Here is a 14835-nt window from a genome sequence, read left to right on the forward strand (position 1 = left end):
CAGCTCCCCTAGAGGCAACGCTCACTGAGCTTGTCCTGGCTCAGCACAGGCAAGCTGGAGCTCCTCACAGCAGGCTGAGCCCAGCCAAGCAGGGGTTGCTCTGGATCTCAACCCACCAGTAGAAATAACATCCGTGACACTCTGAGCTGTTTCAGGTTTTATTTTAGAATTTATAAAATTCCAGTGTCATCCATACTCATGAGCCTTTTTACATGTTTGCATATAGTCTCCAAATTCCAAAGTTAAGGCCAAGGGATCATTGCTATGGAAACATACAATATGGAAGACGTCAGAGAGGAAATGGACACATGCCACAGTCTGCTGCGGAAGGAGGGTGGTGGGGGACAGTACTAGGTACAATCACTTCATGACCTTCTTTAGAGTGGAGGGTCGGGCTGTGGGGCAAGCCCAGGTGGCAGTGCCCCAACTGTAACTCAAGCCTAACTGTGCAACTGTTGAGGGCAGGGGGTATAAAGAGGACGAGGGGGTGATAGGCTTGGTGACACAGGACAGATCTAAGCTACGGGGTAATAACCATTTCCTGACAGACACACGTGGGAGGGTGTTACCCTAGTTCTGCCTGACCCACCCTGTTTGCCATCTCCTGGGTGGATACAAAGCCACCCCGTCCTTCAGGGGCAGGTAGGTGCCCTGCAAAGGGATGTGGCCTGCTTCAGTCACTTCTCAAACTTACAGAGAGCACTAAGAGGTTTTGGTGCAACTTCTGCATAGCAGCCTCTTCCAAGGAGAGCTGTCATGGGAAGGAGAAGCATTGGCATGTCAGGCCTGTCAGACAGAGCAGAGTGCTGGAAAAGGCAAGCATGTTGGGCCCAGCCTGCCAGAATTCAGGCCTTTGCCCCATAAGCAGCACTAGAGAAGGGAGGCTAGGGACTCCTGCTTGTCAAAGAGCTGAAGCAGCTGGGATAGAAGGATGGCTCAAACTATAAACTTCTGTAGGACTGAGGCAGGGGAAGGAGGGAACACAGGGCCCCAGCGTCCCCTGCCTCCCTCTTCATAGATGTGGTTTTCCTCTTACTGGCTGGAGGAGCTCAGACACGGCCTTTTACAGCAAGCCAGGGCAGGGCCTAGGCACAAGCAGCCCAGAGGATAGAGCATGGATCACCCTCTCCAGCCCATACAATGGAGGCCTCAGGGAGGGCTTGACGCACCACACTGTCAGCCCCATCGCCTTCAGTTCCCCTCTTCTACCAGAGCAGAAGCCTGGCTCCCAATCTCTGCAGGCTGCTGCAAGGCTGGGGCTACGGTCCTGAGGCTCAGGGAAATCCTATGGTCCCACAGCCTGCATATGCCTGGGAGCACTTTGCTTCCCTCCAGAGGAGCTCACACAGCTGCTCAAAATGCTCCTCTTGGTTTCCTCCAGGGTTCTGCTCTGGATGCCAGGGTGAGAGCTGAAGCAGCTGCTCGCCCACCTACGCTGAGAGACCACCATCATACTGACTTTTGAGGTAGAAAGAAGGCAATAGTAAATGGTGTCCCTGCCCCTCACACCTAGATGCTGCAGTGCTTGCAGGGGACTACAGCTCCTCAGGGCTCTGCTTCCCACCAGCTTCTCCTGGGCCACGCCATCACAGCAACCTCAGCCAAACCAAAATCTGTCCCATCCAGTAACGCTGTCACGTGCTGGCTTGTCTGACTGCCCACGTGGCTTTTGGGAAGGGTGAATAAGGAAGTGCTGGGAACTAGGAGCAGGATCTGCCATCGCGCGCTGGAAGACTCATGGAGCGTGCAGGCTGGGGCTGTGCTTGGTGTGGTGCAGAGGTGCGCTGGCAACGCACTCTTACCTGACCAGGGCAGCCATATGTTGTTCTGGTCCCTTCCATCTCTGCTGCCTTTACAGCCTACTGAAGGTTTTGTTCCTTTAAAAATTAAATTTCTGACCTTTTAGATTATTTTAAGCTCTCCCCACAGTCAGCTATCAGCATTAAATGAATTTTTGGCAGTTCAAAGGAAAAAAAAAAAAAGTTGATTGCACTCTACAAAGGTAAGGTAAGGCCTGGGATAAACACAAAGGAAAGAGGGCAAACGTTTTGGCTTTAGAAAGTCAAGGAAATTTATTTCCTGAGGTCATGAGACAGGAAGTAGATTCCTAGCCACAGTAAAGGAGGTCTCCTAATGAAGGCAAGAATGCCTAGTAAGACGTGCTCAAGAGAGCCGATTTTTTTTCTGCTAGCATTTGGGAAGCTGTAAATCTTAGTCACTTTAAGTCAATTATGAAGTTTCTAACAAAAATACACACACTTAGTGTTTGAATTTGAGTGGAAATCTTGTTCCAAAGAAGGAAAGTAGATCCATCAAGAGATGAGAATGGGTCCTAGCTGTGGTGATAGCTGAGGGGAGCAGGATGGGGTCTAGCACTCCAGACACCATTAGGAGACCTCATGGGGCAATTGACTTGTGCTCCAGCCGCTGGGTCAGATTTCAGACAGGAAGTATTTGTGGCAGGTTAGTGTCAGGTCAGCGGGCTGGAGGAGATGGTTCTGCTTCCAGGTCATTATCGTTTGGGTCCCCAGGGAAGAGTCTTGGGGGCAACTTGAGCCCCAAAGCTGGGGAAGTCTTCAGAACTGCTCATATCAGGGGCCTAGAGCAAACAAAAAGGGAACAAGTTAAGCTCCTGCCTTGCTGCAAACCTGTACAGTGCCCCTCAGCTAAGCAGCTTTTCTGATGTCCTGTGGGTGAGGGCTGAGCACAATCATGATGTCCTTTGGGTGCCCAGGACAGACAGCTGAGCCTCTAGAGATGGCACTGAGGAGGGTGCAGACAAGGAAACAGCAGGTGGATCAGGGGATCCACGAGCCCAACCTCAATAACTTGGTCACTGGAGCAGGGTCAGGACAGTCCTGCAGCAGGACAGGACACCAGGGCAGCTGAGGACAGAGCAACCATGTGTCCTGATACATTGCTCCCAGCAAGAACACAGCTGCAAACACTGAACTAGTTTTGTGCCCTGCCCACAAGTCAGAGGTGCCAGGGCACCTCGTTAACCTCTAAAAAACACATGACCTAATGGAACACTTTCAGATAAGGGTTCTCCATCCCCCAACAGTTTTGCTGTATCTTACAGTGGAACATTCAGTGCAGACAAAACATTTGGAAGGAGACAGGGGTGCTATGGAAGCTAGAGCCTGTATAAATCATAAAGAGCAGGATGGCCCCTTTTGCTTTTTCCACCACCAAGGCCTGAAATGGGGGGGCAGATGACAGTCAGCCACACTCTCTGTGCCCCTGCAGCAGAAGCAGCACTCACTCACCTTTTCATTGTTGACAGTGGCCCAGGGGGCATCTCTCACCACGAAGCCCTTGGATGGGGCCTTGGACTCTTCATGGGAAGAGGGCTTCATATACACTTGCATTGCCTCATTGTCCACCACATCTGCAAGCTGCAGTCAAAAGGCTCAGTTAGGAGGATGGATCTTAACCGTTCTTCAAACTGCTGTAATCCCCACACCCAAACTATCCCACATCTTGCTGCAACCTGTCTGATGTCACCAGCCTGTTCCACAATGACTGAACACAATGTTTCTCTACTGGTGTGATGACCACCAACTACTAGATTCTAACTGATGCAAGCTGCAGCAAGGCAAGCACATGCACATGCTGGTAGCATCCCAGCATACTTATTCACTGCCCTTTCCTGGACAGTGGGGCCAGTCCTTGCAGCCTATGGTCTGAGAGACAGCTGCAGGTGAGGATCAAGTTCTCCGACGCTGCGGTAGAAAATATCTCACGGAGATACCTCAGACATTCAGCTCTGTGGTTAAGCAAATCCTTGCTAAGCCCCCATACAGATATGCTGAATACTTACATATTCTTCCTCCAAGTTCAGGATGTGATCAATAGCTTCTTCCACATTCTCAGGGAGTCCTGTCACAGTCACGCAGTTGGGGTCAGGAGCTCCACTCTGGGGAAAGCGAATATCCACCTGCAACACAAGGAACAGGACAGGACTTAGACCTGCACAACTGAAGAGCTACAGCCTACTCCCTACTGCACTGCATTCAGCTCTGGGTCCCAACATAAGGACATGGACCTGCTGGAGTGGATCCAGAGGAAGCCACGAAAATGCTCAGCAGGCAAGAGCACCTCTGCTATGGAGAATGGCTGGAGGAGCTGGGGTTGCTAATCCTGGAGAAAGCAAGACTCTGAGGAGACATCACTGCAGCCTTCCAGTACTTAAAGAGAGCCTACAGAAAGTCAGGAGAGGGGCCCTTTGTCAGGGAATGTTAGTGATGTGGCAAGGGGGAACAGCTTTAAATGAAAAGAGGGGAGGTTTAGATGAGATATGAGGAAAAAAATGTTTATTATGAGAGTGGTGAGGCACTGGAATGGGTTGCCAAAGAAGTTGTGAATGCTTCAATCTGTGGTGTGAACTGTGAAGTGTACAAGGCTAAGTTAAATGGGCCTTTGAGCAACCTGGTCTAGATGGAGATGTCCCTATCCATAGCAGGGGGTTGAAACCAGGTAGTCTTTAAGTCCCTTTCAGCCCAAACCTATCTGTGATTCTCTGTGCAAAGTTTGTGGCAGCAGCAAAGGAGGGCTGCAATTCCACAGCATCTTCATTCTGCACCATCATCATCATGAGGCACAGTAAGCCTTCTGTCTCCCACATGGATAATCCTGGCTAGCAATCATTTTATAGCTGGCTTAGTGCTGCCCATACGTAGCCACTGAGCTCTCTTACAGCTTGTCTTTCAGATGGCTGCAGGGAAACCATACAAGATAAGACCAAAACCAAAGGCTGCTCATTTGTGAACCAAAAAGCTTGTTTCAACAGCTAAGACCAACCAAGATGCAAGCCTCCAAAATCTCATCACCCTGGACACACATTCATTAACTGCCCCTTCAGTAAAGCACTTACTACTGCCATGTACTGTCAAGGATGCTGACCCCTGCCCTTCCCTTCACTGACTGTGACAGTCTTTTAGCAGGCAAATCTGCATCCCTTAGAAGTGTCTTTGGGTATCTTCAAGTAAGGGGAATCAATGGTTGAAGCAAGCAAAAAAACGTAGAGAATCTCTTTGAGCTAAGAAGGTCTGGGTGCAGTCCCCTCCCAGAGATCCCCAATATCAGTTTACTGTCCATTTCCAGTACCTGGAGCAGCTCACACAACCACCTCTCCCTTCTAAAGATCATCTAGGACCCCTAAAAGAAATCTACTACTAGAAGTGCTTCACAGAAGGACAGAGCTCAGTGCTGTTTGCAAGGCTGAGAGCAGAAAAGAAGCATTTCCAGGTTCTTCTCATGACCACGTTCAAGCAAGATGATACCAGCTGAGCCTGCTCCCTGCCTGGCTCCTGGAAGAAGGGTGACTTGCAGCTCAGGTCATGAAGAAATGTTTGAGCTCATGTCTGTGTGCACTTCCAGGTAGCTCAGCTGGCGCAGTGACTCTGCTTCCACGTTTGAGGTGACAGCTTAAGGAGAGCAGAAAAGCACTGGCTTTTCTTTGTGTCTGTCCCAGCCGGAAGTGCTCCACACGCACGAGACAAAAGAATCACAAGATTTGAGCCTGACAGTCCTGAATTCAGACTCTCCTACCAAACTGCTCCCTTAGCACAGGAGTAACCAGCTCCAGCCAGGACTTCCCCACCTGTGCTGCATCACCTCCTCACCTTAAACTCATCCATGATTTTGCGGATGGCTTTGCCACGTGCACCAATGATGCGTGCGTGAACACGATGGTCCAGAGTCACATCCTCAGAGACCATCTGCTCCAGCTCACCAACAATCTTCATGATGGCATCCCGGGCAGCCTCAGCATTCTTCTCATAGCCAGTGATGGTGATCTGGTCCTGTGCCTGTGATATAGGGAAACGTGTGAATAACCAAGCAGATCTCCAGGCTGCTTCTTTTTACCCTCCACTTTATGCAACAGTAACAGAGAGAAATCAGAGCCCTAGAGAAGATGCTGTGCTGCTTCCTATGCTCACAGACAACCAGCAGTGCTCTCTGTGCATCCTCTGCTCTCTCACCTGGCTTTCATCATCTTTATCAGGGAACTGGATGTTGACCTCATGCTCTGTGCGTATCTGGGTGATCACTGCTCCCTTCCGCCCAATGATTTTGGGGTGGTACTTGGGATCAACAGTGACTGTCAGCTTGAAGCTTCGCAAGGCCTGGAACAAGAGAAGCAAAGTGAGGCACAACAGCAGAGAATGCACCATGGCTGATTCAGTGATATCCATTCAAGTCCCAGCATTTCCTTCTTACTTCCGAGATGCATGGGACAGATTCTGCGTGGTCCTGCCCAAGTGTAAACGGCTACAGAAGACCAAAGACATTCACCTACTGGGGCCTTGTGCTTTTGCCACATTTAGCAGGCATCTGCAAGTAACAAACTACCATCCAACTCATCTCTCATCTACTTATTCAGAGCTGGGATAGGAATTCACTACAGAGTACAGACTCAGTGCTCGCAGCAAGGGGTTGTGTCCTCCAGCATCTCAATGAGACATGACGGTGAGAGTCCTGGGCAGTGATTCTCCTGTCAGTTAATATTATATTTGGATAAGCCACTCTGAGTTCCCCAGACTTGCAGAGAAGCTAATGGTGCTATTAAATGGACAGAGGTTCCAAGAGGTTGTACAGCTTCTGAAGGAAACACTCAGAGGCCGGGTGGAAGGAAGGCACAGTCTAGTGTTGAGCTAGAGGTTCCAGCTGAAGGTTTGGCTGGAAGGAAGGACAGGCACAGGCCTTACCCGATCCTCTTGTTCAGCCTGCAGCTCCTTCACTCTTTCCAGCAGCCCAGCCTTGGCACGGTCCAGGTTGGCAGCCAGCCCAGTGATGGTGATGATATCTGACTGCAGCTCAGGAGCAGGGACCTGGATGTTCACCTGAGCAACATATGATTTCCATTTTGTACCACTGTTTACTTTACATTGGCTTCTTGCTGATCTCCTCTACCACCAAGCACAGCTCCCACTCAGCCTGAACCCTGTTTCTTCAGCCACTACCAACATCAGATTTGCTCTGCTGCAGGACTTCAGCCCCTAGTAGTTTCTGTGTCACCCTGGACAGGCTAGGAAACAAATATATGTTCAACAGTGCTGTTTGCAGCCAACTTGCATCACACCTGAAAGCAAGAGGTCCACAGACTCTGTGGGCTTTGAGGGAATTCTCCCAAACAGGCAGGCAAAGCAGAGCCGTGGCCAAGGAGGAAAAACTACTCTTGCACTGGTAAGGAATCCTGACAGGCCCCACCAAGTCACTCAGTACTCACAGCATCAACACCGATCATAGAGCTTCACCGCAAAATCTAACAAGCCTCTCAGCCCAGAATTAAATCATGCAGGTCTCATTTCCTTATTACAGAGCTGTGGTCAAGCCAGCGCAGTCCTAAGTATGTCACAGCTGACTGCCAACACCACAAACATGGTCACCTGCAGGTTTTCCAGGACAGAGAAGTTGGGAAGAAAAGCAACTACTTACTTCAAACTCATCCATCATTTTACGGATCCCACTTCCTTTCTGGCCAATGATGTAACGGTGCAGATCAAAGGGAACTTCTACTTCAATGGTGACAGGAACCAGAGCCTGCAGAGAAGAGATCACAGTTTACCCAGATGAAAGACTTCTCCTGACTTTCTGCTTGCCATATATTTGTTAAAGAGACTGTGCAGCTGAATTGAGGTACATTCCCCTGTAGTCATGGTACAAACTCTGCAGGAGAGAGCAACTGCAAACGTTAAGATGATCTGTTGGGTGCTTAACGTCTTTTCCAAGCAAGCCATCTTAAACCTCCTCAGGAGTCAGAAGCTGTTATCACATCCTTTTGACTTCCACCTAGCAGAAACTTGGACAGCATCACTATAGGGTTCTCCCTGCATGGCAAGGTCTACTAAAGCTGGAATGATTCAGCCTCAATCAGACTGTTTCTCTTTCCAGCCCTGCTTCATAAAATAAGTATGTCATGCTCTTCTGACAAGTAACTCAGGGCTGCTTAAAGCTCCAGCAATTGCTAGGTCAGGCGCTGTGACTCAAGCCACCAGGCAAGATTACAGAGCAATTGGAGACCTTCCCTTGAACAATACAGACCTTCTCCACAGCTACTGCCAGTGACCACCTGGATAGCAATCCTGACTGAATGCCAATACAGAGGCTTGTGGTGTGCTTCTTACATCAGGACAGGACTATGTAGTAAGGCTAATGGGTCCAGAAAGCAACGTACCTGCAGTGCCTCCTTTGCTGCCTCACACTTCTCCCTGCGACCAGAGATGATGATGATATCACACTTCTTTGGAGAGCTGGGGTCTGCATCCTTCCCATCCTTGCCTTCCCCACCCTCCTCACCGTTCTCCTGCAATGCTGGCTCTGCAACAGGAGCTGAAAACATTGAAAGTCTCACGTTAAAGACACAAAACTCCCTCTATGCTCAGCATCTCCCCCTTCAGATCCTCAAGCTCAGCCTTGGTCTTTGCCAAAAGAGATCAGTCACTACAGCCTACTACAGTATTGGTTATTACCAACACAGGCAGCTTGCTGTGGCTTAGCCTGGACTGAGCAGAACAAGAACATCCACTGAGATCATCTCCTCCTTTATGCACAGCACTGATATTGCCTTTGCCTGCACAGAGAGGACCTGCAGCCGCACTACAGAATTGGAGGCCATGCTCCTATGTCAACAGAAGCAGTGGGTAAGGCTGGCAGTTTCTTCAGCAGCAGGGAATCTCACCTGCATGGCACTGGCTTAAGTTACAGCAGTTTGGCTGGTGGTAGGCCAAACTATCCAACAAAAACAGGAAATGCAGGCTCCAGCTGTGCTTAATGCAGTACACCCAACAACAAGAACATGAGGGCTCAGAGAAACCTCAGCAAGCCTGCAGAGCAAGGGAGCAGTGGGAGGTTCTGCTTTTGGCCAGAATAGGTACTTATGTCCCTGCATTTGGTGATGAGAACACTTTCAGAACACGCATTTTTACCCTCTAAAACTGGCCCCTGTATCCATGAAGTCAAGACTTATGCCAAGCCCACATTCAGGAACACTGCCCAGAACATGTGGGAGCACTTCTCCACAGATTTTAAGTAAAACTTCTCCACCGATTGAGTAAGGACTACACATCTGATCACCCCAACTGCCATGTGAACATGCATCCACGGGTATACCTGGGTTCTCCTCCCTGTCAGGGAATTTGATCTGGACACCATAGTCCCGGGTGATCTGCTGGATCCGGGATCCTTTGGGGCCCATAATGGAGCGGTGGAACTTTTGTGGGATGGTGCATTCGATTGTCACTTGAGCTTCCTGTGAGAAAGCAGAGTTGCTCTATTGCGAGGCAGCCCCTTTCACACATGCAAACAGAATGCTTGCACATGGTGAAATCCGTAACGGACATAGTGAGGTGCTGGGAAAGGTAACAGCTGTTGTCATTGAAAGAACCGAAAGTTTCCTGGAATCTTTTTTCTCTCTGAGGGGTTAGCATGGAATATTTTTACTGAAAGCTGCCTCCAGCCCATAATGCTAAAGGCTCCTGAGACGAAAGCTCAAGCTCTCTATGACCCTGAAGGGGAGGAAGCAGTAGGAGAAAGGAGAAATGAATGAAGGAAAGGAAGAGCACAGGTCTGACTTGGTTGTTTCCAAAAGCCAATACTAACAAGACAGGGAAGTCCAGGGAGTGCCACTGCCCCAGAACAGGCACAGAGAGGTGCAAGAAGTCTCCCATGTTCTACTGCCTGTAAATACACCAAGTAAAGCTTTCCTATTTCCACTCTTAAAAACCATGAGGAAGGTTAAAGGAGAGAGACTACTTCATACAAAATGGCCACGTTGGAGCCAACAGCCATGCCCCATACTGAGATCCAAAGTCTGCAGCCCTTAGATATTGACAGCAAAGCTTCAAATCCCAAATTTGCTGTGGGCCTTGCTCACATAAAGCATGTTCAAGGAGGACACTGCTGAAACAACAAAGAGAAGAAGGAACAGCTTTCCTGAGACATACCAGGTCCTCAATGATCTCCTGGATGCGTTTCTTGGCTGCCTCCACACAATCCTTGGCTCCCTTGAGGGTGACTTTGTCGCTCTGTGTGCCGGAGCGTGGGAAGCTGACCATCACCCCACCATATTCATCTGCAATCTCACGCAGGACCTGCCCTCTCCGGATGACAAAGTGGCGGTGGTGCTTGGGATCAACCACCATGGAGTCTTCAACCACATTATCCTGCCAACAAATGACAGCCAGCCAGTCAGCCCTGCCCTTCCTGGTCATAAGCACCTGACTGCTGCACTCAATAGCAAATAGTTTACAATCTCACTCCAACAAGTCCTAAGCTCTTATAATAGTCATGTCTTTAGGACTAACAGGTCCTCCACACTAACTCGCTGCATCTTGTCACATTGCTAGGCAGAAAGAAGTAATAGTAGTTCTTACCAGGTTCTTGATGAGGGCCTCTAACTCCTTCTGTGCCTCTTTGACAGCTTCCTCAGTTCCCATGATAGTAATCAGCTCCTGATCTTTGTCCTCAGAGGTTGGGAAGATGATGCGAGCTCCGGTATTGTCACGCACTTTACGGATGTTGCCACCACCCTTACCAATAAGGAATTTGTGGTACTCTGGCTTTGCACGGAGGTCCACAGTGTAACTCTTAGTTTGCTGAAAGGAGTCAGATCCCCATGGAACATGTTAGTATATAATAAATAGGTATCAGCATCCACAGCAAGCATGTAGATATTTAACTCCACTCTTCCACTCCATATATACAAAATGTTGCAAGAGCAAGGCAGATGCAGCTTGCTCTCAAAATAAAAAAGGTATGACGTCTTAAAGAAAAAACATGAAAGATGTTCTCAGTGCCGAGGAGTTCTCTCTACACTCAGCACAACTGGTGAGAACATGAGCACAACAGACTACCCTGGGAGCCTATGACTCACACTCAACAGCAAAACCTTTTGCTGACTGTCTGCTGTTGGCCAGGCAGCAGACAACCAACCACTCAGGAGAACACGTTCGTATGCTGGCATTGGAAAGGCGTTTGTTTCTTTTTTCTTGCAGTTAAAATGACCAGTTAGCTGGTCACAACTCAGAGCAACGTCTTGTAACCAAAGGCTCCCCAAACCCACTTATATGCAGTGAAATATAAGAGCTGGAACTGGAATTCAGAGATCAGGAAAAAATGGAAAGGAGATATGCAGAGGCAGCCATTTCAGAGAAGTGTGGCTATCCAACAGCACTCAAACCTCCAGAGTAGGGAGTCTTTGAGTATATTCCCCCCAGTCATGGGAGAGAAGCATTACAGCCAGTTTTTCCACCCATGAGAGAAGAACTCATTGTCAACAACAAGTTTACTTTTACTCCTCCTGATTGCACTCAAATCCTTCTAAAGAGGGTTATGCTGTCTGATACAAGAGACTTCTCAGCAGACTATGGGGACCATCTGAACCCTGGAAAAGAAAAACAGCTGGCCAAAACAATCTGCTCCTCTCCTTATGTCAAGGCTCACCTTCTCCTCTGCCAGGTGCAGCAGCTGCTTCTTGGCTTTCTCCACATCCTGGGCTGGGCCCCTGATGGTCACAGTGTCACTGCCGGAGCCCTCAGTGGGAAAGTGGATGTGGACTCCACCACATTCCTCCATGATGGAGCGGATGAAGCGGCCTTTGGCGCCAATGAGGGAATTGTGCAGTTTGGAAGGAATAGAGACCTCCACCTCTGTGATGTTGGCCTAAGGACAGCATCAGGTTGTTAATCAAGCTGCAAAAACGTGTTTGTGTCTACCCTGCTTATCCTCCAACTCCCCCATTGCTAAGGTCTTTACAGAGCTGTGTGTAAGAAACACCTGATCACAGAAGCTTGAGACTGGCTGCCTCTTATACATAAGCAGCCATAGGCAGGCTTGCTGTATCATCCCACAGTGCATTCAATTTTGGAAGAATTACATCCTGAGAGCAACTACCATGAATGTAAATTCAGTCTCTGACGAGGAGACAGCAGACCTATGTCAAAGCCTCCATTTGGACACAACAGATGCTATCCAGTAGTGCAAGCACACAAGTTTGCTCTGTAAATCTGGGAGCTATTGTGGCTAGTCAGTATTGGTAGAGTAGCCTCCCAGTAACAGTCTTGCATCTTAACTTAGCTCAGTTCCTTGCTTTGTTCAAGATGATGAGGGTTGTTCCCACTGATGTTGAACATGTGGTATTTTCAGTCTGCTTGACCTCAGTTAATGCACAGCCTTCCCTAGTTCACAAACCACACTTCAGCACAACACTGCTATTTGCATTCTGATAAGCTACGAAAATACACATCCCTGAAAGAACTGCCAGATACCACAGGCATACCCTTCTCTCCTGCTACTGGCAACTTTTGCTAAGAACTTAGGTTTTAGGGTCAAGAACAGACTGACAGACTGTTTCCTCTCTGCTATTCCACACTACAACAATTTCTTTCTTAACGTATTCTACCATCATTTTCAAATCCCTCATCCACAAAAGGTCACTCACCAGCTCCTTCTGGATGGCAAGAATTCTGTGGCGAGCAGCTTCACAGTTTGCTCTCTTGCCTGTGATAACAATTGTCTCTGAGTTGCTGTTCTCTGCTGGGAGATCGATTTTGGTGTTGCTTTCTTCACGAATCTGCAAAGAAAAGAAATGATTTCAGAAGTGTCCCATGTCAGAAGAAAGCCCTTGGAGATTACATTTCACATCATCAATGAGCAGGAAAGAGCAGTAAATGGGATAGGGATTTACTTGAAGGCAGTGACTATACTGAGCACCACAGAAAGAGAAGTTTCTCACCTTCTTGATGTTGGCACCTCCTTTCCCTATGATGTTCTTGTGGAATTGTTTGAAGATGGGGACAGAAATAGAAAAGCTGTTTTCAACCTAAGGGAGAAAGCAAGGGAGAATTGAAGATTGCACCACTGTGGCAATTCCCATCCTAGGAACCTGATAAACACGAGCTTTGACAATAGACTTGGACCTAAGGAAGTTCTCTGTACAAGACTGTCTACCTCCAGCCAGAACTTCATGTCTTGAGTTCTGTCATCTGGAGGTATTTCAGTCCCAACTAAGTACAGCGACAGCACAGCTGTACCTTATTTCAGGGCTACCTAGGTGCGTAGGAGAGAAGAATGTGCCCATACCAGGTCTGCCACCATCTTTTGCATGTACTTGGTGCACTTCTCCACCTCATTTTTGGGACCTCTCAGTTGGACAATATCACTCTTGTGCGCTGGGTCTGGGAAGTTGATGATAACCTGCAAGAAGCGGTCATTTAGAGTCATCTCAAGGAAGTGCAAGAACTGTTATGTCAGACACAAACAAAGCTTGGGGAGATCCTGTACACCTTCTCTCCCATTCAGAAATAGTTAGCCATGTTAGCAGCCTGTGGTCAAGAGAATTTTCTCATATGTATTCAATACAGAGCCACTATATCTACGATTTTAGCAACAAGACAGTTATACAAGTAGCAAGTGTCCCCCCTAGATTCCTTATCTCCTGGGAAGCCTCACCTCTGGGAATTTCTCCCGAATTTCCCGGATCCGCTCACCCTTCTGCCCAATGATGGTCCGGTGGAACTTCTGCTCAATGATTAGGTCCTTGGTGCGTTCATTTTCCTGATGGCAATACACATTACAACTGAGTATTCAGCAGTAGAGCCCTATATTTTCTTTTACCCATTTGCTGCCTAACAGCTTACTTGTCAGCATTTTCCTTTTTTTCTCCTCTAGAGAGGATTCGCTCTAGGCTGACAAAGAACAAGTGTATAGTACATAAAGAAGCACATTTGCAAACAGGGACTCACACTTCCCAGCAGATCCAAGCGTTCACTGGGCAAGGGGCACACACTTGCACCAGGAAAGCTTATGAGGGAACATAACAGCCCAAACCCTGCAACTCCCTAAGCATCATGTCCTGCTCACCATACGGGAAGCGAGTTCCAGCAGCTCTTTCTTGGCCTGTTGGACCCCCTGTGGATCTCCTTCAATTCTGATCAGGTTGCTCTTCTCATTGTCCGGGGGAATGCGTACAGACACCTTGTAGAGGTCCTTAATCCTGTTAACTTCAAGGCAAGGATGGTGGTGACAACCTGCTAAGCCAAGGCTGGCAACAAGGCATCCTGATTATGAGCACTTAGTCTGCTTAAGCAGTAAACCAGCCTCTGAAAAGGGGCAACGGTCTCCTTACCCTACCCTGGAATTCAGCAAGAGCAGATCCGTGCCATACAAGACCCACACAAGTAAATGCTGTGGCATTTTAGAGAGCAAAATGCTCATTTTCTAAAGCAGGGAATCTGTTTCCTCCCCAAACACCACGCATTTACATCACAAGATGGTCATTCATTTCTCTTTGCAAATTCTTTAATGAGGAGAAACTTAATGGCAGACACCCACACTCCCCTATCATCTGCTAAAATGTAATTCACACACAGAGTAACTTCAAAAAAAAAAAAAGTTAAAATTTAGTTCTCCTCCATGACATGGCAAAGTCATCTCACAACCCTTTCATACACTAAAGCCATCCCAAGCACTTCCTGCCTCTTTATCTCCTCATGCCAGTCAAGAAGTGCAGCTGAAGTGTGATGGAGACACCACACTAGATGAGCTACAGAACCCCTGATACTATCAACTACAGATGTAGAGTCTGAGTGTAGGAAGGATTAAAAAAAGCACACCACTTACTGTTTGCTCCATTCTTGCCAATGAGGTGTCGATGGAATTTGTGGTCAACGTTGATTTCTGCATAATCCATCCGGTTGATCTACAACAAATTGCAGAGGGCTATGTAGAACAGGCCAACCCTTCTCCCAACTCATGCCCTACATAACTGCCTGTTGCCACTACTGGCACTGACTCTCCAGTAACCACCTACAAGCACTCTTCCTGCTACTG

At 48.3% G+C, this 14835-nt stretch overlaps 1 protein-coding gene across 3 annotated transcripts in view; it reads right to left on the reverse strand.

The window, feature by feature from the left end:
* Window positions 1–142: 142 nt before the first annotated feature.
* The window catches only part of HDLBP (high density lipoprotein binding protein), a 35404-nt gene continuing 20711 nt past the window's right edge, over window positions 143–14835 (reverse strand). For all 3 annotated transcript variants that reach the window (XM_031596476.2, XM_031596477.2, XM_031596479.2), the window contains exons 11-28: window positions 14626–14704; window positions 13867–14006; window positions 13456–13560; window positions 13087–13200; window positions 12740–12826; window positions 12446–12577; window positions 11449–11667; window positions 10380–10601; window positions 9951–10169; window positions 9118–9256; window positions 8183–8337; window positions 7444–7548; window positions 6714–6848; window positions 5988–6131; window positions 5628–5813; window positions 3824–3940; window positions 3270–3398; window positions 143–2599 (exon numbers count right to left, since the gene is read on the reverse strand). In XM_031596476.2, coding sequence (XP_031452336.1) covers window positions 2513–2599; window positions 3270–3398; window positions 3824–3940; window positions 5628–5813; window positions 5988–6131; window positions 6714–6848; window positions 7444–7548; window positions 8183–8337; window positions 9118–9256; window positions 9951–10169; window positions 10380–10601; window positions 11449–11667; window positions 12446–12577; window positions 12740–12826; window positions 13087–13200; window positions 13456–13560; window positions 13867–14006; window positions 14626–14704 — 2514 coding nt within the window. In that variant the 3' untranslated portion in view covers window positions 143–2512. The remainder of the gene's footprint in view (window positions 2600–3269; window positions 3399–3823; window positions 3941–5627; window positions 5814–5987; window positions 6132–6713; window positions 6849–7443; window positions 7549–8182; window positions 8338–9117; window positions 9257–9950; window positions 10170–10379; window positions 10602–11448; window positions 11668–12445; window positions 12578–12739; window positions 12827–13086; window positions 13201–13455; window positions 13561–13866; window positions 14007–14625; window positions 14705–14835) is intronic.

This window comes from Phasianus colchicus, chromosome 10, assembly GCF_987193195.1.
Source record: "Phasianus colchicus chromosome 10, bPhaCol1.hap1.1, whole genome shotgun sequence".
Classification (NCBI taxonomy): domain Eukaryota; kingdom Metazoa; phylum Chordata; class Aves; order Galliformes; family Phasianidae; genus Phasianus; species Phasianus colchicus.